The sequence below is a fragment of the Anolis sagrei genome, chromosome 2 (genome assembly GCF_037176765.1).
Source record: "Anolis sagrei isolate rAnoSag1 chromosome 2, rAnoSag1.mat, whole genome shotgun sequence".
NCBI lineage: Eukaryota > Metazoa > Chordata > Lepidosauria > Squamata > Dactyloidae > Anolis > Anolis sagrei.
In genome coordinates, this window is record NC_090022.1 from 62,951,529 (window position 1) to 62,974,471 (window position 22,943).

The window sequence follows — 22,943 nt, forward strand, 5'->3', positions numbered from 1 at the left end:
GCTACCCTGAAATTACCTCAGCAGGTTATTCTCTGAGAGCTTGCCCATCTCTTCCTTTGGGCTATGTCTGGAGACAGGACGTGAACATGAATTGAAAAAAAAAAAAACAGCCAAGAAAGTTTTAGAATTTCCTACATACTTTTGCAACTTGCCTCTAGTTCCTACCTTTACACCTATCTTGTTCTTCCTGTAAACCATTAACTGTCACAGGTGGGTTCTTCAAAGGTTCAGGTACAACAGTGGCTTTGTCTCCCAATGCCGTGTTTGGTCCTTCTTCTTCAAAATCTGTTTGTATAAAAAAGGAGGGCAGTCAGCTATCATTGCATTGCTTTCTACCTATCATTTACCACAGAGATAGATTCCAAGTGAGATTTACAAAACAGTATTTAAGATAATAATGAATAGCATATAAGGAAACATGAAAACAGTCCTGTTGGGATTCCTTTTTTAATCTTGGAATTAAGGCAGGTATTATTGAAAAAGTATGACTGCAGTGAAAGCAATGTTTTATCGGCTGGTGGGTTCCATGTCATTGACTGCTGGAGACAAGTGTTTGAATCTGCACTCAGCCATGGAAATCTACTGGCTGACCTTGAGCAACTAGAACTCTCTGTGAATTTGAAATGCCCACAAATGACAAGTAGAGTCATAACACTGAAACTGTGCATTGTGAAAGGGTTCCAGGTCTGCTCATTATCTTTGCCTCTGTTGACATAGTCTGCCCATATGATTATGCCATTACTGTTCATAGGGTTGAAGTAAAGATCCCCACTTTAAAGTCTTAAGGTCTAGACCAGTGGTTCTCAGCTTGTGGGTTCCCAGATGTTTTGGTTTTCAACTCCCAGAAATCCTAACAGCTGGTAAACTGGCTGGGATTTCTGGGCGTACTAGGTCAAAACACTTGGGGACCCACAGGTTGAGAACCACTAGTCTAGACTCTAGAAAAACAAAACAAAGCCAGAGCAACATAACTCTCCAAGAAGACTGAGTTCTCTCCAATAATACTGACAAATTACTGGCAGATATCACCAGTTTCTAATAATGGTAGCAGAAATGAAATAAATTAAGAATTAATATCTCAATCATTTCATTCCAATTCACCTTCCATACTCAGTTTGCCATGGACGAAATAGTAACAAAAAAACCCAAATATCAAGACAAGAAACACTTACCAAGTGTTTCTTTGCAATAGCATTTTAAAAATTTATTCTCTGACTACAAACCAAGCTGCAGCATCATATGTTTCTGTTAACGTTAAACACAATGTAATACGGCTGCTAGTGGGTCTGGACTAATGATTCAGTATCCCCTCTGAAACATTAATTAAATATGCAGGTTTTGTTCTGAAAAATCATTACCCTTCTGTAGAGATATCATTGGACTGAATCAGAGTAAAAATAAGAGAGAGAGAAGTGTGAAGGCTGTTTATTGCTTTTGGCAGGGGCAAAACACATGATTGAAATAACGTATTTTCTTGCTGGCTAGGAAACCAAGGTTAGAAGAAATACAAGAGAACAAATTCTGTGCAGATGTAACCCTAGATGGTTTTGTGTGTGTGTTGGGGAAGGCGATTATATAGTTAAAGACATTTTACTAGGCTCTATTTCCTTATAAAAGCCTACAGTTCCCTCAGAGATACAGAAGATTCTTTTTTTAATGTTTATTCCGCAATTAGTGGAGAAACAAATTTAACTACAGTTTCATGAGGCTTCAAAGTGCTAAAAATCTTTTCTCTCCCCCCCCCTCTTTTTTGCGGGGGGTGGGGGGGGGTGGGGTGCACCCTGACCCTTGGCCAAGGGATACAGCAAGGTTCTGTATTTGTGCCACATCATTAACATATATGGCACCACTGGGAGATGTCTCACTGATGTTGGGGTTGTAGTGTTATTAGTATGCAGTTGATATGCAGCTTTTTCTGTTTTCCATCTAGTCATCTCAGGGATACTGAGGAACACCATAATTTGTTCTTGTAGGTAGTGGATGTGTATTACAGATGCGGAAACACACTTATCTCAAGAGGATTACTTTAGTTTTGTGAATACGGGTGTTTTTGGATGTAGTGTTGCCTGTAAAAGCTCAAGTGGAAGCAGTAACCATCAATACTACTTGTTTTCAATTATGCCCCAACTGGAAAATATGGATGCACTATATGATGAACCATTTGAAGATCAGTCATAAACTTTAGTTGATGCAAAATCTGGTTTACAGAGTCCATATTCAGAATGGGGTCATATGACACTAGTTATGCATCAACTACATTTCTTGCTTGTGTTTTAAAAGACTTAATTCAGTGTTCTGACTCCAAGCACTCTGAGTTTAGACTATGTGAAAGATACCTTATCAACTAGAGGTCAGTAAGGCAGGACCTTTTCAGTGGTGGGCCCCTATCCTACAGAATTCTGTATTGCCTTTTTCAGCTTTCCCCTGAAAGGTAATTAATATACGCCCATCCACATATTTTACTGTATTATAATTACTTCATTCTTAAATTTATTTTATTATTTGACAAACCGGTTCTATTGATAAGGAATTGAGTGTTTCCTATTTTTACCCAACAGGTAATGAAAGACTGGGTCTGAAACTGGGCAAATTGAAATCCTGAAAGGCAATATGAAATGCAATAATAAAGATTGCTTGGCTGAGGAGGTACACTTAATCCTATTTACTTTGCGGAACAATGGCTGCTCTTGTCAAATAACCAAGAAAAAGTGATGGGACAGGGCCTCTTCAGAAGATGGTAGAGCTCTAATTGGCCTGTAAAGGAAGATATTGTCTTCCAAAAAACCTGGACAAAACACATATAGGGCTTTCTAGCTTAAAACTAGTACTTAGAATTGAGCAGCCAATAGAGCCATTGCAAAAAAAGGGAATTGCATGTTTCCTATAGCCAGCCCCAGTTAAATAATCTGGCTGCAACTTTTTAGGCAAACTGCAGTTTCTGAGATCTTTTCAAAGGAAGTCCCAGATAAAACGCATTTGTAGTAATCCAGATGGAAGATAACCGAGACATGTACTGCACTGTCATGCTTAGTAAATGAAGGAAAACGAAAGATGAAAGTATAAATCTGACAGAATGAACTTTTAGTTTGGTTTCAAATTTATTGCCTTACCTGGATTACAGCTGAGTCCATCGTCCTGTAAAGTAAATCTTGGGAAACATGAGCACTTGTAGGATCCTACTGTGTTGATGCAGAGGTGTTGACAGAGCTCTCCAGGATAGGCAAGGCATTCATCCAGGTCATCTCCAGGTAAGTTGTTTGACATTTCAGCTTCATTACTGATAGACAAAGCTTCATTGTGATCTTCAGTGTCTGAAACTGTCAACATTTCCTAGCAATTAATTGTGTTAAGACACCAAGGGAAATTCATTATCTATATATATATGACTGAGAAGACCTTGAATACTAGCAAAGAGCTCAAGGATCTGACAGACCTTACCTAGAAATTCCTATCTCCACCCATATCGCCATGGCCTGACCCCTCTCTAAATAACACTGGTTGCAATAACACAAGTGAAAGGGACACTGGGAATTACATCTCTCTTTTAGGATTCCTGTTGTCAGTCTTTGCACAGTTCCCCGCTGGGTGCCATGGTGGCATTTCCGTTTGATGTGCAACCCATGGTTATGGGGGCGGGGGGGGGGGGGAGGAGCTGTATAAACATAGGTTTGGTCATGTAACACCATTTTACTGTGTCATTACATACTGGAGCATCCACAAATTTTGGTAGCCATAGGATGTCCTGAAAGCAACCCCAAGTGGATATCAAGGGCCCACTATACAAATTGATTCCTGTCAACTGCCTTGAATCCCTATATCGGGAGAAAGGAGAGTTAAAAATAAAGTAAATAAAGAAATAAATCATGCAAATGGTAGGCAACAAGTGAACCATGAAAAAGGATATGTGGTATGCAACCTTAAAGAAAAATGTTTTTAAGACTGAGCCAGGGAGTGATGTATAGAGTTTTTAGGTATGTGTTAATGTTTTTAACTGTTTATTTTTAAGTAGTTTTGAAGTTCAATCCCATTTTAGCATTTTTATGTTTTTTAAAATTTTACATTGTATATTGCATTGTTTTTAGTGTTGTTAGGAGCACCTTTTATAGAGATAAAATGGGATAATAATTCCGTATTATACTGAACCTAAAGCACCATTCATTGTAAGACACAACTTTTTTTGAGCTATGATTTCTTAAAATATATTTTTTCAATTGCAAGACACCTCTTTTATTTGAAAAGCCTTCCCAGCGTGCCCCCAATGCAACTTCTGCCTCCTGAACCCTTTATTAGGTGTCAGCTCTCCCACCTTCCCAAAACTTGAACTGCATAGAACTTAAAGGCTTTTTTTTGCAGCTTCTTCCTTTCTCCAGGCACCACTCTGTATATGCATACCCCTCTCCCTCACACTTTCCCAAGGCTGAGCAGTATTGAAATTTTCCAGAGCTCATTCAGCTCTCAATTTCCTTGTTTTCCTTTTGCATCATCCGGGTGCAGCATCCTCACCCTAGGTTTGTTTTGAAGGGAGAGCAGTGGCTCAGAGAGTGTGAGAGCCACATGACCCCTGTTTCTCTCTCCGTCCTACTTGTGTCCATCAAGAGTGGAAGCTAACAAAGGGAAGGTAGGAAGCTCTGTGTGCTAGGAGCATGAGGGGGTGGTGGGTTTCCATTGCTCCTGGCACACAGGGCTTGTGCCCTTCCCTCTCCCATCTTCAGAGATAAAGTGGGAGAGATCAACCAGATTCCAGATCTGGAGTCCAGTCAGGATCTGGCTTACCAGCTGGCCTTCCCCCTCTCTCTCCCCCCTCCCTCCCCTCCCTTTCTCCTCTTCCCTCTCTAGAGATGAGAGATTGAATGGAAGAAGTCCTGAGTACAAGGAGTAATGGAGAGCCACCACCACCAGCTCATGTTCCTAGCATACCGGGCTTTCTCTCGCCCCTCTAGTTACATGGGGAAAGTGGTTTTCCCTCTAAATTTGATGACTATCTGCAAATTAGAAAATTACCAATTCCTGTTTGTTGTCAAATTTTGATCATGTAGTTTGACAGACGACTTTTAATCTTCTAAAGTTCTGCTGTTTTTATGCACTGGCAAATCTCTAACAGATCAGATATAACAGGTTATTCAGTCTTACAACTGAAACTATTGCCTTGCATAATTATATTTGGTTGTATACCACAAGAGAAGATTTTACTCTCAAGGGTTTTTGGCTCTTCTCTGAAAGGTCATGCTTTTCTAAAATAAAAGAGCATTATTCCCCAACGCGATATTGCCCATAGTCATTAGAACTGCTAAACTTGCTCCATTACAATCCAGACAGATACAGTGTATATGAAGGTACAGAATAAACACCATTAAAAACATCCAGGAATATGTGATACATTTGCTTTAGTTCAGAAATAATATATATGAATGTGCTAACAAAGGCTGAAGTAAATAAGCCACAAAAGAGACAAATAAAAGGTTCATAGAATTAGCTTCATTCACCACGCATTCATACCAGGTACAGCAAGTAAAGATGAAAAAATATATGTACACCCAGGAAAGGAGATCTGTTTTGAACAGAGAACATCTTGTCTCACATTCTATCTAGATATTTGCCTCTAGGCAAGCTCTGAGCAAACAGGCACAGGAGAGCACATTATGCGCCTTAGTTCGTCTCCATTCTGCTTTCCTTGCTTATAAAGCATTTGTGTTAGGACTTCCTTATGAAGGTTAAATACAATTGATCATGACAATGGAGGGAGGGAAAACTCAGAGAGCAGGAGAATTGAACTTTGAAGAGGCCATTGATTAAAAGGAATTGCTTTAGTTCTTAGTGCACAGTTCATTTGGTCAGCAAATGCACAGGGAAAAGAAAGAAAGGAAAACAGATTTGTCTCTCGCCATGCATAACAGGAATAGCTAGTGCAACTTCAGTATTCTTAAAACAGATTCCTTGCCCTTTCTCAAAAAACTGACTTCTTCCAAATAAGAACTAATCACTATGTGTCTAGTGCATGGTGATCTATTGACATATTGTACCAGTAAAAGCAAAGGCAAGGAATGTTTCCTTAGTAAGTTCTAAAATCAGTCTTCTCCAGTCTGTTGCTTCCCTAGATGTGTTGAACTACAAACCACATTCTTTTCTTGGCAATATGTCATAACAGGTGAAATTTTGACTTGTTTTTCTGAATACACCATGAGCCTATACACATAAAAGACAAGTGAAATTCTGTGATGCCAACAAGAAAGAGAATTATTTTAACAGCAGTGTTTTGGTTCAAAATCATTCTTTTAGAATCATGATCTTTAGCCATATCAAATATGTCTAAAAACATATTTTAAAACAAAAGCAAAAAACCCCACATATACGGAAGCGACTGGTATCAAAAGCATAGCCATGCTAGTCTGGATTGGTATGCAAAGGAATATTTGAGACCAATTGAGAAAAAGAGCTTGGCACTAGTATTTGGGCCAGATTTAGCACAGCAGGTTTATCACCAGCTACAGATGCAGTAAACCTTGCCAACCAAAAAGTTGACAGTTCGAAGCCAGGTCAGAATGAGTTCCTGCCCTTCAGCCCAGCCCCCCTGCCCACCTAGTGGATTGAAAACAACAATGTAAGTAGATGAATATGAATTAAACAGGGAGGTATTTTAGGCACAGCGTTTCGGATGAAAGTTTATAAACAAAGAAAGCTCTTTGGCAAGGAGATGGAGGTTCCCCCATGGTTGGAACTGAGCACAGCCTCCAAGAAATGCTGAATGATGAGAAAAAGCCTAAATATACCTCTATCTATTGCCTGTCTTGTCATAATATAATCGACATTGAAAGTTTGCCATATATGTGTTCTGTGATCTACCCCGAGTCCCCTTTGAGGTGAGGTGGGCAGAATATAAGTACAGTAAATAGATAAATAAACAATTAAATAAATACGTAAATTTATATTTCACCCATTGCATGGTGCAAAATGCCTAAGAGCAGGCTTTTATGAACAGGCTGTTTGTGTGAATAACAATAGAAATGCAAAATTTGTGGGAATGGTGCTAAGATAACAATTTCAGTATTAACCAAGGCAAGAAAAGCCAATGTGATAGATAACCACATGGATGATGGAAGGAGTTATTGGAAAGTCGTGTGATGCTGAATGGGAGCGAGAAAGGAGATGTGATAAACTGATCAAGAAAGCTCTTATGAATCTGGGGTGTTAACTAGTATTATGTGTAGTGTGTCAGGAAACCATTGTCTCTGTTCAACACACTGAAGTGACTGTTTTGGACTCCTTTATTGGCTATATTTGTAGTTCACAGCTTATCATAATCAACCATTTTTACTACAGCAAAGAGAGCAAAGAGTAGTAACAATCAGATAAAAATCAAATGAATAATTGAAGTGAAATCTGTGAAAAGTGGGAGTAAAAACAGTGTCCAAATTTATAAAAGACAGAAAAGGAACACCAAGAAGGCAGTGGTACCTCTTTTATATCGTAGAAAAGTTTTGGAAAATGTTTCCAGAAATTCCACTTAACCAATTTCTCCAAAATACTGTCAGTTTCTTGGATCAACTATCAATGTCATCTGAGAATTAGGTTATTTGCACTGAATAGAGTATATTTCATATACGTCAACACAGGATTCCAGGCATACAACCAACCTTACACTGGCATTCTGTTTGTTAGTCCCAGTTGTAGTAGACCCATCGATGAATGGTAAGTCAACACATAGGTAAATCCCAGGATTAGGTCATTTTTAAGGATTTCAAAAGTAACAGGATTTAGGCTTTAGTACTTTGCTTTTGTATTTTTGAAGTTATTTCTTCTTCTATTTTTCTGGCTTTCATTGAAAGACTGTAGGTAGCATTATGAACATCAACTTTTAATATAAAGCATAATTGATAAATGGTTTTAATTAATATGTTCTAGATCAAGCTTTATTTTGCTTGTAAATGCAGAGGCAGGGTGCAAAATTCCAAATGTATATGGAACTCGTGTAGCTTGGAAGAGGAGAAATGATTGTACCTATCCTTCCAGATTTTAATGAGAAGTAATGGACAGTAGATCATTACACCATCTTCTCAGGGACCAACTGAGACATTTTCCTGTCTGATGCAAAGTGCGAGATAATGATGCTTTTCTATCCCATATAGAGAAAGTGAATTATTGCCAGTGAACACTGATGATGTGTCCTTCACTAAACTTTAAACAGAAGGCTAGTTTAAAGGGTGTATGAAGCTGTGCATTGTAAGCAAGTTTATTTTGTAACATTAAGAAACTAGCAGTGATCTGAAAAGAAGAAATATTTGTTTCTGGAATCAGCCTGCAAAACTTCTCACCTGACAATCACTTTACTCCATGTAATGGCAGAGCTGGCCCTGTCTTTTCATATAATGCAAACTACAACATATAGCCTTCTTTTCCCTTCTTGTCTCTTTTTCCACTCCATCTTTGAAATTCAATTACCTTCTCAGGCAGAGAATTGCCTTTCTTATGTAATTTTTTAAAACACCATGCACACTGTTGGCATGCAATAAATAATAAAAATGACTTTCAATTCTAATGGGCTATTGACCATGAATGAAAGATTTCAACCTTTTCTGCTATTTGAATGTTTGTCCAAAATTATTTGTATGCATTTTTCAAGTAACAAAAAAGCTTCTACTTCATCAACTAAAAGACAAGGAAGTTACAGATGGATGGGAGATTTTCAAGAGTGAAATACTCAAGGCGCAATTGCAAACAGGGTCAACAAAGAGAAAACATCAGACAAGTGCAAAGAAGCCAGAATGCATGTCCAAAGAACTTCCAATTGGACTAAGACTCAAAAGAGACATATACAAGAAGTGAAAAAAGAGAGAAATCACCAAATAAGAATTCAAACAAATAATCAACTCCTGTAGGGAAATGGTTTGCAAGGCTAAAATACAAAACGAGTTCAGGCTTGCCAGGGACATAAAAAAATAAAAAGGGCTTCTTTGCTTGCCATGGAATCAAACTATTAGCAGAGCACTCTTGTAGAAGAACTTATGTACGCTTCTTCATTGTTACTTATATATTGATTCACTTGAAGAACTCTCACAAACTACCACCAGAGGAAGACTCTACAAAGCCAAAACCGGTCGTAGTTAATAAGAACTTACAAACTTTGATTCACAGGATTGGAATTACAATCTGTGATTTATATAGTCCTCCATGTGGAACATGAACTTTATACGATATTCGACTCACAAACCTTGATTATAAGAGAGATGCATTCTATGAGTAGGTTTGTTTGGAATACTTCAACAAGGTCCCCCATGACATTCTGGCAAACAAACTAGTCAAATGTGGGCTAGGCAAAACTACAGTTAGGTGGATCTGTAATTGGTTAAGTGGACAAACCCAGAGGATGCTCACCAATGCTTCCTCTTCATCCTGGAAAGAAATGACAAGCGGAGTGCTGCAAGGTTCTGTCCTCGGCCCGATCCTGTTCAACATCTTTATTAATGACTTAGATAAAGGGTTAGAAGGAATGATCATCAAGTTTGCAGACAACACCAAATTGGGAGGGATAGCCAATACTCCAGAAGACAGGAGCAGAATTCAAAATGATCTTAACAGGTTAGAGAGATGGGCCAAAACTAAAAAAAAAAAAATGAAGTTCAACAGTGACAAATGCAAGATTCTCCACTTAGGCAGAAAAATGAAATGCAAAGATACAGAATGGGGGATGCCTGGCTCAACAGCAGTACATGTGAAAAAGATCTTAGGGTCCTCGTGGACAACAAGTTAAACATGAGCCAATAATGTCAAGCAGTGGCAAAAAAGCCAATGGGATTTTGGCCTGCATCAATAGAAGTATAGTCTCTAGATCTAGGAAAGTCATGCTTCCCCTCTATTCTGCCTTGGTCAGACCACACCTAGAAGACTGTGTCCAATTCTGGGCACCACAATTGCAGGGAGATGTTGACAAGCTGGAATGTTTCCAGAGGAGGGCAACTAAAATGAACAAGGGTCTGGAGAACAAGCCCTAAGAGGAGTTGCTTTAACCTGAAGAAGAAAAGGTTGAGAGGAGAAATGATGGCGATGTATAAATATGTGAGGGCAAGTCATAGGGAGGAGGGAGCAGGCTTGTTTTCTGCTGCCCTGGAGACTAGGATGGGGAAAAATGGCTTCAAACTACAGGAAAGGAGATTCCACCTGAACATTAGGAAAAACTCCTGACTGTGAGAGTTGTTCGGCAGTGGAACTCTCTGCCCCAGAGTGTGATAGAGGTTCCTTCTTTGGAGGCTTTTAAGCAAAGGAGTACACAAGCTTCCATTCTAATTTGATTTAGCTATTTTGATAGGAAAGCAATATTCTTCAAAGGGTTGCAAAGGTTCATCAACTTTCTATGGTTTTGTGTGATTCCGTATTTACAGGGGCGGCTCAACCCATTACGCAAAGTAAGCATTTGCAGTATAGTTGATTTTGCCCAGGGGCGCTCTTGAGGCACTCTTGGGGGAAAATAGACCTTGACATATGCGAGTTGTAGTTACTGGGATGTATAGTTTACCTACAATCAAAGAGCATTCTGAACTCCACCAATGATGGAATTGAATCAAATATGGCACACAGAACTCCCATGATAAACAGAAAATATATATCAGTGATTGGTTGGGGGGGGGGGGCGCCAAAATACTGTTTGCTAACTGTTGAAAATTACCTAGGGCCGCCTCTGCGTATTTAATACATAAGGCACACCTTATGAGAAAAAGCACACCTTGCCCCTTTGCTTTTAGCTCAGCATTTAAAAATGTGGAACTCACTAGGGTTTTTGAAAATGTACCTTTAAAATGAATAAAAACAATAAGCAATGGAGGTAGCCAAGAGACACAATTCTAAAAAAAAAAAACAGTTTCTAAAAGGAAGAGATAGAAAAATAAAATGAAATAATACCACCAAAGTATTAGTCCAAAGTTGTTCATTTTTTGATATACCAATTTTAGCCCAGGGGGAAGAAATAAGCTCAGTATAGCAACTGCAACCAACTAATCAGTTTTTGTGTTTTAAAGTGTTTTTACTGTCTGTTTCTTTTAGTGGCTTACCAGTTATTTGGATGAGAAGAGAAACCGTGAGAAGACAGAAGCTGATATCAATTTATATTTTGACCTGGAGAATTAAAGTACAGTAGGTCTCGGCAGAGGTAAAATTTCTTTTTATCTGTGAGTTCATAATTCCAATAGACCAAAGATGTACATAATAATAAAAGACAGGTCAGGCATGTTTGTGATACGAGAATGCTTTGGTAAAAAACATTTCACATAATTACAACAAATATGTGAGCATTGCATTTTGACTTCTTGTAAGCCACCCTGAGAATAAACGTTAAGCAGAAAACCCCAAAACCCCTGGGCTCCAGTTCTGACTTCTTAGCTTCTCTACCAACATAATCGAATTCCATATATCACAAATAGAATCATAGAATTGTAAGGGACCCCAAGGGCCACCAGTTCAAGCAGGAAAACACAATCAAAACACCTTCAATTGATGTACCATCTCCAGAGAAGGAGACTCCACCATACTCAGAGGCACCATACTCAGAGGCAGCTTTTTCCGGCACAGTCTGGTTTCAGACCGGGACATGGTACCGAGACGGTCTTGGTCGCCTTAGTGGATGATCTGCGCCGGGAGCTAGACAGGGGGAGTGTGTCCCTGTTGGTGCTCCTGGACCTCTCAGCGGCCTTCGATACCGTCGACCACGGTATCCTTCTGGGGCGCCTTGCAGAGATGGGTCTCGGGGGCACTGCTTTGCAGTGGCTCCAGTCATTTCTGGAGGGTCGTACTCAGAAGGTGTTGCTGGGGGACTCCTGTTCAGCGCCACAGCCGTTGATCTGTGGCGTTCCTCAGGGTTCCATCCTGTCCCCCTTGCTGTTTAACATCTACATGAAGCCGCTGGGTGAGATCATCCGGAGTTTCGGGGTGCGGTGTCACCTGTACGCAGATGATGTCCAACTCTGTCACTCCTTCCCACCTGCTACTAAGGAGGCCGTCGAAGTCCTGAACCGGTGCCTGGCCGCTGTAATGGTCTGGATGAGGGCGAACAAACTGAAACTAAATCCAGACAAGACAGAGGTACTCCTGGTCAGTCGCAAGGCCGAACAGGGTATAGGGTTACAGCCTGTGCTGGACGGGGTCGCACTCCCCTTGAAGGCGCAGGTTCGCAGCTTGGGTGTGACCCTGGACTCATCGCTGAGCCTGGAGCCTCAGGTTTCAGCGGTGACCAGGGGAGCATTTGCACAGCTTAGGCTCGTGCGCCAGCTGCGCCCGTATCTTGGGAAGTCTGACTTGGCCACGGTGGTACACGCTTTGGTCACATCCCGCCTCGACTACTGCAACGCTCTCTACGTGGGGCTGCCCTTGAAGACGGCCCGGAAGCTTCAGCTAGTCCAACGCGCGGCAGCCATGTTGTTAACGGGAGCAGGACGCAGAGAGCATACAACGCCCCTGCTGTCCCAGCTCCACTGGCTGCCGATTCGCTACCGGGCCCAATTTAAGGTGCTGGTGTTATCCTACAAAGCCCTAAACGGTTCCGGCCCAAAATACCTTGCAGACCGCATCTCGGCCTATGAGCCCACGAGGGCCTTGAGATCGTCCGGGGGGGCCCTTCTCTCGGTCCCGCCTGCCTCACAGGCACGTCTGGCGGGGACGAGAGAGCGGGCCTTCTCGGTGGTGGCCCCCCGGCTGTGGAACACCCTCCCTGTTGAAGTTAGACAGGCGCCCTCCTTGATGGCCTTTCGTAGGGGCCTGAAGACATGGCTCTTCGAGCAGGCCTTCAACTGAGTGTATCTTGAACGACACTGGAACGAACTAGGACCATGAATTTTGGCTATGACCCCTGGACTTGACGAAGCGGATTTTTAGTATAAGTATATGTTATGTGTGTATTGTCTGGTTTGTATTGTCTTGATTTATTGTACACTGTTCTTTTTTGTTGTTGTTCACCGCCCCGAGTCGCCCTCGGGCTGAGAGGGGCGGTCAATAAGTGCAATAAATAAATAAATAAATAAATAAATTACCATAAGGAAATTTTTCCTCATGTTTAGATGGAATCTCTTTTTGTGTAGTTTGAATCTATTGCTCTGTGTCCTGATCTCTTAAACAGCAGAAAACAAGCTTGACCGCTCCTCAATGTGACATGGTTTCAATAGCTATCATGTAGATGGGGACTGAGACAGTGAATCCATGGTTGCTGAATAGCATAAAACAAGCTTGCTCCCTATAGTGATAACTCCTTTAAAATGTGAACTAAGATGTAGAGCAAATTAACTGCTCAACTGAAATCGAAGCCACTAGCTACCACTGATGTGCATTCATGATAGTTTTCACCCCATCTTTTGCTTTTGGCTTATCAATACTTTTAGTAGCTTGCTATGGTTGCAATGAGCTTAGAAAGGAGCTTTAAAAAATCCAATTGATACTTTCATAAATTAAGATAGAGAAGTAATATATCTCATCAGAAAAACAAGTTTGACAGAAAGATTTCAGCCAACTTGCTTGCAAGATACTAACTGCAGTAACTTGTAGATAAGGAGTCCAATTTGATAAAGATTGTCAATGCCTTTGAAGTTGTTGTCCTATGATTGCGATGCCCCATAAACTATATTTCTCCCCATTCACTACCATGAAATTATAGCTTGCATGGGACTTTAGAGAGGAAATATGGAGGATTTTGATTCTTGCTTCAGGCATTTTGTCTGATATGTGAAGCCTAGGAATAGACAAATAGAATGTAATTTAGTATAATCTAGATGATAGCATTGGAAAAATACAGACACCAGAGCAGTGGTTCTCAACCTGTAGGTCCCCAGATGTTTGGCCTTCAACTCCCAGAAATCCTAACAGCTGGTAAAGTGGCTGGGATTTCTGAGCATTGTAGGCCAAAACACCTGGGTGCTAACAGGTTGAGAACCATTGTATTAGAGTGTATATATGTATTGATGGGAACTTGGTTTTATCTTAACTCTGCAGAAAGGTTAAGTTAAATGGGAATAAATTACTACTCTGAGGATGTGAGCAGCTATGGTTAGTGCACTAGCTGATGTAAGTAGGACAGCAGGCAACCAAAGACTCCACTGTATCTGTTTGCATATCAATGAATGCATGTAATAAAGAAACCAAAGAGTATTAAAAAGTCGGATCACTTCTCATACAAATATTCTGAGATTCAAAATACTCAAATGAAGTGCTGAAGTTAACTTTGTTTGAATTAACCACCATCATGGGCATTCAGGTGCCCAAAAGTTAATAATGCAACCCCAGACAAAAACAAAACTAGTTGACAAGTGACAAAATTCCCTAATTCTCTCTCTCCTGTTATTCTTTTCTATCTAGCTGACTGCTGGGGAAGAGACAAAGCAGACTTATTGAGGGCTTTAGAAATTAGCCTAAGCACAACATGTTAGGACATGAGATCAGCTTGAGGGTCATGATTGTCCATAAGGCTATAATTATCTCATTCCTCCTTTTGTAATGAAGTAACATTGCATATCTAGAGAGTCCGTATTGTGAATATGTTAGAAATTCAAAGTACCAACCTCAACTTAAAAAAGAAAAAAAAAAGATATTCATTAAATATCCATCTTTCTTTTCCACATATTTTCTGACATGAATTTTGTTGTAATATATTATTGTGCTCTCTTTTATGCAAAACCCAATTAAACATGAAAAATAAAAGCATGCTGCATTAATTACTTTATGATCTCTAAAAGCATAATTTATGGGAAATTAAAGTAATATAATGCAGTTACATAGCCCCTGAAGGTAAAAGAACCGGAAAGGGAGAAATGTTCAGAACCTACATGGTGACAGCTGGAAATATTGCATTTCCAAACTACCAGAGCAGGCATAATTTTAATAAAAATTATGAAACATTTCCAGGCATCTAGCATTAAAAAAGGCTGAATGAGCCCTACCAAAACTTATTTACTACTGCTTGAGAGTCTAGACACAAACCAAATGGTTCATATTAGAAGAAAAGAGACTCCATGTAGATTTTTCTTTTGGTATTAGGAAATACTTGTGAGGACAATCCAAGATTGAGAAGCTTTGCCATTTGAAACTTGTTCCATGGTGGAAAATGCACTTTTCTCTGCAGAAAATAGGATTCTCGGACAAAAAACACTATTTTCCGAATAGAAAACACATTTCTCCATAGAAATGTTGGCTTTGTATAGAAAATACTGTTTGTTGCGCAAGACACCTTCTGCATCAAAACTGCCATTTTGCAAAATTACTCATATTTTAAAAAAATTTCATTTTTAAAAAAATCATGTGCGGGTTTTTTTGCACACAATAACTCCAAAACTGTGATCGCCTATTGAAAACTAAGCAGTTTGCAATGACTTTCTTGCAGCAAGAAGAAAAATAGAAAATTATTTGTTCTTGCCTGCAAGGATAAAACTTACATTCTTGTACTGAAGCATCTGCCTATAATGAAACCAAATGATGGCAAATGGTATTTATGTTTCTATATTTAATCCACTTAAATTCTTGCTGAGCGGTAGAAACAGCCAGAGGATGAGAACTCTACCTTAGAACTCCTGCCTGGGGCCAGCCTTTCCAAACATACTGGGCGTGGCCCCCACAGCTGTGCCATCTCACCTGACGCCAGCAACAGATAAAACAGACAGCACTGGACCCAGAGCCTGCGTTGCTGAGCGGAAGAAACAGCCAGAAGTTGAGAACTCTACCTTAGAACTCCTGCCTGGGGCCAGCCTTTCCAAACATACTGGGCATGACCCCCACAGCTGTGCCATCTCACCTGACGCCAGTAGCAGATAAAACAGCCAGCACTAGACCCAGAGCCTGCTTTGCAATTCAACTATGTTAAGCCAATCAATAAGATCTTGGCACTATAGGACTTTTACCAACATGGATAGAGACACCTCACCATCACGAGAAAAAACACACCCCACCTGCCTCCCAAAGGACCTCATGCCACAGTTTATATCCCCCATGAAGAGCTGGGTTGCATTCCTGTGCTTAAACAGTATTCAGAGGACACCTTAATTGTGAGGATCTGGGAATCTCTGGGAGGGCATAAAGAATGGGGGTGGATATTATGGGGAGGCGGGTGTGGGAGGAAGGTAGTAACTAGACCCTCATAGGTCCTTTTTAACGTGTGGAATTGTGCAATATAATAATTTTCTTCAGCCAGCACCTTAATCACTCTGACTTGGACACCACCTCAGCCCTGTTGACTTGTAAATGCTTTTTTTACTTTTAATGTTTTGAGTGTTTGCTATCATTAGATCTAGTAGTAAACATGTTCTAAATGTTTGATTTATATATTTAAATATCTAAGTTTGTTATTTTTGAGTTGTTCTATAAGTACACCTGATGTTGTTTATTTTATTGTTTATTTTATTGTAAATATTGCTAATTTTGATTAAAACTGAAATTAAATCTAATGAATATTTCAGATTCTGAAACATATTTCATTTCTCTATCATAGTGTCATGTTGCCTGAAACTACATTTTCCAAGGTCACGTAGCCTCAAGCACCTCTCTCTCCCATATCTATACCTAGATTGAATGTTAGTTATTTATTTTATTTTTTTCGGGTACTTTTACCTCGCCCTTCTCAACCCCCGAAGGAGGACTCAGGGTGGCTTACAGAAAAGGCACGATTCGAAGAAATGAGATTTTGGACAGATGATATGTAAAAGTTGTAGCTTGAAATGGGGGGAGGGGAGCACAGTGGTGGGGGAGAAAAAAGGGGGGGAATGTTAAGCAGAACAATAAGACTATATGTTAAAGAGTGTGTTGAATAATATGTAACTTTTAAAAACAAATGTATAACAAATGTAATAACTATGATAAAACAATAAAAATACTTTTTAAAAAAGAAGAAAAGGCATGATTCGATGCCTGTACAAAAATTACACACAATATACAACACCATAATTAAAAACAGTTATCACAGTTAAAACCAATCAAACAACCAGTACATAACACATCATATAAAACATCATATAAAACATCATATATACTATTCTCGTGCTCAGCATTTCGTTTTCCAGAGTTCCATAGGTCTTATCCATTAATCATTCCTAGTCATCGTCAAAAGTTCTTTCTTTATCTGCCCGCTTGTCCGAATGCCTGGTCCCAGATCCACGTTTTTAGTTTTTTCCTAAAGGATAGGAGCGTTGTTGCAGATCTAATTTCCCTGGGGAGTGAATTCCACAGTCGGGGGGCCACCACCGAGAAGGCCCTGCTCCTCGTCCCCGCCAATCTCACCTGTGATAGTGGCGGGGTCGAAAGCAGGGCCTCCCCAGAGGATCTTAGGCTCCGGAGTGGGACGTAGAGGGAGATCCGTTTGGACAGATACACTGGGCCGGAACCGTATAGGGTTTTGTAGGTCAAAACCAGCTTGGAACTGGATCAGCAGCCAGGGGAGCTGACACAACAGGGGGTGGTATGCTCCCTGTATGACGCCCCGGTGAGCAGTCTGGCTGCCTCCCGCTGGACTAGTTGGAGTTTCCGAGCAGTCTTCAAAGGCAACCCCACATAGAGTTAGAGTATGTCCGTGTATGATTTTAATACTTCTGGTGAGTAAGATTATTTATATATGAAGCTGTGCTGTTTAGGGATGTGCAATTTGGCTAAACCTCATGCTGTTTTAGGTGTCCAGATTGTAATGGTCCCCCCGATCCATTTTTTGAGAGCCTCCCAAATTAGAGCAGGAAAATTCAATTTTTTTGATCAGGCAGCCGAAAGATCAACTTTTTGGTCCGGGAAGACAGAAGGCTTCTGAGAGAGACAGATCATGTTCCATCCACTGGTGATCTAAATTCTCAGTGCCAACTAGACCAGAGTTAAGGCATCAGACTTTAAAAAACTGCTATTGGCACTGAGAATTTAGATCACCAGTGGATGGAACATGATTTGTCTCTCTCAGAAGCCTGCTCGCAATAGAAAAATGGAGGCCCAGCTTGGCTAAAGACACACCAGGGCTTTCTTTTGTTCTGATTGGTTCAACAGGCAGGGCTTACAGGAAACCCCATGCGGGTGTTTGGCTGCCTCTACCTGCTCCATGTGTAGCTGAATGAAACTGAAAGCAGCAATGGTCGGCAGTCGTGTGGTCTGTTGCAGCTGGAAAAAATGGTCGTGGCACTGATCCCGTTACAGTTGGTCGTAAATGCCGAACCAGCCAGAGCCCGTTTTGAAAAATGGATCTGTATACAGCCCTAGTGTTGCTTTTGTCAGTTACCTGAACTCTTTTAGACAATTCATATTAGTACCTGTCAAATGATATCTATCAAGTAGGGCGAAGGAACCAGATCCTGTCTGATCTTGGAAGCTCAGAAGGACAGGCTGGTTAGTCTAAAGATTGGGAAACACCGGACAGTACTAGGTACTGAAGATTGTATTTCAGAGGAAGGTGGTGGCAACAACTTCAGAGTATTCCTTAACTAAGAAAAGCTTATGGGGTTTCCACAGGTCAGTAGATGATTTAAAGGGACATTCATGCAGTCTTGCATGCACACACAAACAAACAAACACACATTTATCAAATTATCATTTAACATAAATTATCAAGCAATAAGATTATAATGTCCTAAGATCATCTTGCATTTGCAAGTTAAGCAATTGTATTCTGAGAAAGCTCTACTGATAACAGATGATCTGTGAAACACATTTTCCACCCAACTCATATACCATGGCAACTGAAATTCACAGGGAATAAATGCAGTGTTATGCATATACAGAGCCAATAGTTTTATATCTCAGCATACTGGAAATACATTATATACTTTTATTTTACAATGCAATCGGATATCTGTCTGTGCAAAAAATAACTGCAAGAAATTGTACTACTGTTTGACAGTACATGATATCCTTTCGCCTAGATGATTTACTGGCAGCTAGTATAGCAGCATACTCAGAATACAAGAGCTTCTAAAGAATGCAAGAACTTTTAAAGAAGTGGTTGTTTTGATTTTCTTTTAAAGAGAGAGATCTCATTTCTTCCACAGTGGGTCTATGTTGTAACTGGCTTGATATTTTAAGGTTGAAAGTTGCCCATTTGCCAATATTAGGCAAACTGGGCCTATCAAGATATTAAGGCAAAGATATTTGTGGGGGCAGAGCAGGAATGAGAGAGGGAAGTGTAAACTTCTTATATTTGCAAGGAGTACTTTGCCTTTGATGAACAGAGAATTTAGTGAAGGAAAAATAAAAAAAATGTGATTATATTAAAGCAGATGTCCTGATTCCTCTATATTTAATGTATCATATACACCAAATACTGCATATATGACTACTGATAGCATGTTTTATATGTTGTCAAACACACAATCATATAGTGTCATTAGTATTCCCTGTGCAACACTTGCTTGGCCTCTTGGTAAAATATGACACTTTCAAAAAGTGTTGAAACAACCCATACATAGATAAGACAGGAGCAAAATCTGGTGCTGCTCACAAGAAATGACTGCTTTAACACCTGGGAAGCATCTAAATCTTTTGGAAATGGCAAGTTCCTTAGCCTGACAGTGGAATCCTTACCTATATGTCTACCACCAGGTTGACTCTTTTTATGGAGTGAGAAGACTAGGAATCACATTATGCTTCCTGTATTTCAGAATGCAACACTTACGTTTTTCAGGTGTCACTGTTGACAGTGGTTCAGGGTGTCTCTTAAGCTCCGGAGGAGTAAGATGGTCTTCCCCTTCACAGCACGAAAGCATCATGTGGTTGCAAGGATAGCCAAGATTCGGGTTAGACTCGCAGCTTTGACCCTCACTTTTGACTCGCAAGCCCATTGTGCAGCAGTCACAACATTGCTGTAAGAGATAGGGATCATGAACACCACAGAGGCAGTAGCTTGATTGAACGTGAGCCTTCCTTTCTGTGGCTGGAATGGTTCCAACCAGAGTTTGCACGCTGCTGATGGAAATGCATTTGTGACATTGATTCAACAACACACTTTGGAAACATTACTTTTTTGAAATACAAATCCCAGGATCCCTCAAACAGCAAAGCTCCTGGGGGATTTTGTGAGTGTAACTTTTCTAAGTTTTGCCAAATACACAAAGAGACAGGAATCATATCAATATGCCACTCAGGATCAAGGTAGAGTTACTGGTTTTATTTTTTCTATCAAAGTATATTCAATTATAATTTGTGCATATACACACCATGAGTAGCAAACTTCCATATACATGAGAGAAAATAAAAGGACATTAACCTGTCATTCCTATGGGAGAAAGTACAAAGGTAGTATTGTACATCAAACATATCACTTGGGCCAGATCTGTTTGCCTAATGTATATATTCATGTCTTTATATTTCCTTGGTCATATATAGGTATGGGAACTTTCTTCTGAAAACCCTTCTTGCTTCTTCATTAACAGCCTTCTTCCACATGGTTAACACTATCCAATTTAGGAGGGGTTTGAGACTGAGATTTTTTAGCTCCTGAACAGATCTGTCTTTTAACCTGCTGGATTCAACTGTTTCTTATTGCTCAGAGGATCTTTAATTCTTTTATCAGGTACTTTCCCCCTTTCTGTCTTTTGTTATTTTTCTAACTGGGCAATTTGATGCATTTGTTTTAATCTGCTTTCATTCCTTTTTGCCTTGAGGAAAAATGAATGAAAACAGATTAAAACTTGCTGAAGTTTTCTCTTTTACTACTATTAAGTATTGCACAAAGAAGGATGCTACAGGGTAACAAGGGCCCCCTGGTGGCTCAGTGGGTTAAACTGCTGACCTGCTGAACTTGCTGACCTAATCCAGGCAGAGGAGTGAGCTCCCAGTGTTAGGCCCACCTTCTGCCAACCTAGCAGTTCAAAAACATGCAAATGTGTGTAAACCAATAGGTATCGCTTCTGTAGGAAGGTAACACCGCTCCATGCAGTCATGTTGGCCACATGCCATTTGAGGTATCTATGGACAATGCTGGCTTTCTGGCTTAGAAATGGAGATAAGCACCACCCCCAGAGTTGGACACGACTAGACTTAATGTCAGGGAGGGGTAACCTTTACCTTTATCTTAAAAGGTAACAGCCTAAACAGTACACAGGAGGGCAAAAAGGCCACCAAGAGCTGCAGAAAGACTAACCCAACTATTAGGTAGACAAATGACTGCTAATAAGAAGGCAGCCATCTCCTTGCATTCCTCGTGTCAGATACCATCCTATGATCAGTGAAAATTCAACTGCAGTTTAAAGAGTTTTTTGCATGTAGAATGCATATGGAGGCACATTTTCTTCCACCTCAGATAACAAGTTGTCTTGGATCAGATCTTCAGTGTGGCAAATTATGTTGTGTGATTGTGCTTGAATCCTAGAAAAGTTTATTAGCATCAAATGGACTCTGGTTGCTATTTCCTGCTATGGGCAGCTTTAGTTGCTTCTTCCTGCACATATCTAGCTTTCACCAGTGTTGGAAAAAGTCACACTTTTAGACTATAACTCCCAGAAACCCCAAAGGGCAACTGGTTATAATCCAGTTTATAGGCTTTACAGAATGCAGTCCATAGGTGGTCTGAGAGAAGCCTAATCTTAAAATGAGAAATAACTAATTCTATGATATTAGAACTGGTAGATTATTATGGAATGCTGCTACTTCACTGAGACATTTCTACCTTCTGAGCTGGGCTAGTAATAACCATTCATATCCCTGCACATTAGTGCCTTTCTGAAAAACTAAAGCATCACCTACTCTTCAGAAGCTATTCTATCTGACAAGGCAGAGAAAGGCTTCACTTATCTGCCATATACAGTATCAACAGTAATTCATCAGCAAAGCTGAGGAATGTTGAACAGTTATTTCTTATATGGGTGTGATTTTTTATAAGATGGAGGGAGAAAATGAGATCTGGAAGCACTGTAAATGGAGTTTGAGGCCACCACTGTGAATGGTCCAGAATCATGTACATGAAAGTGGGTTCCAACCAGTTTAGCCGGCCAACAGGTTCCACTGTGTTTTAGGATTTTTTTTTTCAAATTTTTATAATTTTATTAATGAGATTTTTAGGCACTGTTGATTATACTTTTGTCATTGTATCTATACTTATGTATTGTCTGCATGTGGCACTTGGAGTGCTTCTGTGAGCCGCCCTGAGTCCCTTTGGGGAGATGGTGATGGGGTACAAATAGAGATGACGACGATGACGATGATGATGATGATTAGGTAGGGTTTGGGGGAAGCACTCAACAGCTCAGCAACTTATAAATTAGGGCTTTCTAAATATAGTGTGAAAAGAGTTTATTGGCAGATATTGTGAAAATGGGGAGGGAACAAACCTTGCTGTTGCAATTTGCTATAGCTTTTCATCCCCTTGTTTTTCATAAGTTCCATCATCCCCAGGCATTATGATCATACAAATATTTCAGTTGTCAGATAGTGTGGTTGGCACCTACTGCATAACACTGTTATACCACATTGTAGCTGTGTGCCTTCAAGTTTCTGTCTTATGGCTTTTTCTTGGCAAGATTTGTTTGGGGGAGCTTTTGATATTGCCTTCCTCTGAGGCTAAGAAACTGTGATTTGCACAAAATCACCCAGCAGGTTTCCAAGGCTGAGCAGAGTTCTAATGCAACACTCGGGCCACTGTATCACATTGGGTGTCTTATACCACAATAGCACTGTGTTCTATCTTTACCTAGAACTTCTTGGATTACATCTTGTACCTCCTGGAACTGTACCACAGTTAACCCACTTGGAAATGTATTATTTTACTACTTGAAATGATCCATCAATGACCACTTATCCTACTTTATCATGATTTTAGAAGCATTGTGAATGTGGTGTGCATGGGGTTTCATTACTTCTTCCTTGGGGAAACCCCAGAGATCTCCACCAAGGAACCCTTAGACTACTGTTGATGGTTGGGCTGGGAGGACATTGGGATTCTCAAAAGTTCCAAAGAAAACACATGTATGATCAATCTTTGGAATGATTATCTTTACATTATTTTTCAATAAAAGGAGTAATACAAT

The 22,943-nt window shown here is 40.1% G+C and overlaps 1 protein-coding gene across 3 annotated transcripts in view; it reads right to left on the reverse strand.

The window, feature by feature from the left end:
- FBLN2 (fibulin 2) overlaps nucleotides 1-22,943 on the reverse strand; it is a 183,339-nt gene that overhangs the window by 36,661 nt on the left and 123,735 nt on the right. For all 3 annotated transcript variants that reach the window (XM_060766004.2, XM_060766003.2, XM_060766002.2), the window contains 3 exons: nucleotides 19,595-19,781; nucleotides 3,111-3,317; nucleotides 166-285 (listed from right to left, as the gene is read on the reverse strand). In XM_060766004.2, the coding sequence (XP_060621987.2) occupies nucleotides 166-285; nucleotides 3,111-3,317; nucleotides 19,595-19,781 (514 nt within the window). The remainder of the gene's footprint in view (nucleotides 1-165; nucleotides 286-3,110; nucleotides 3,318-19,594; nucleotides 19,782-22,943) is intronic.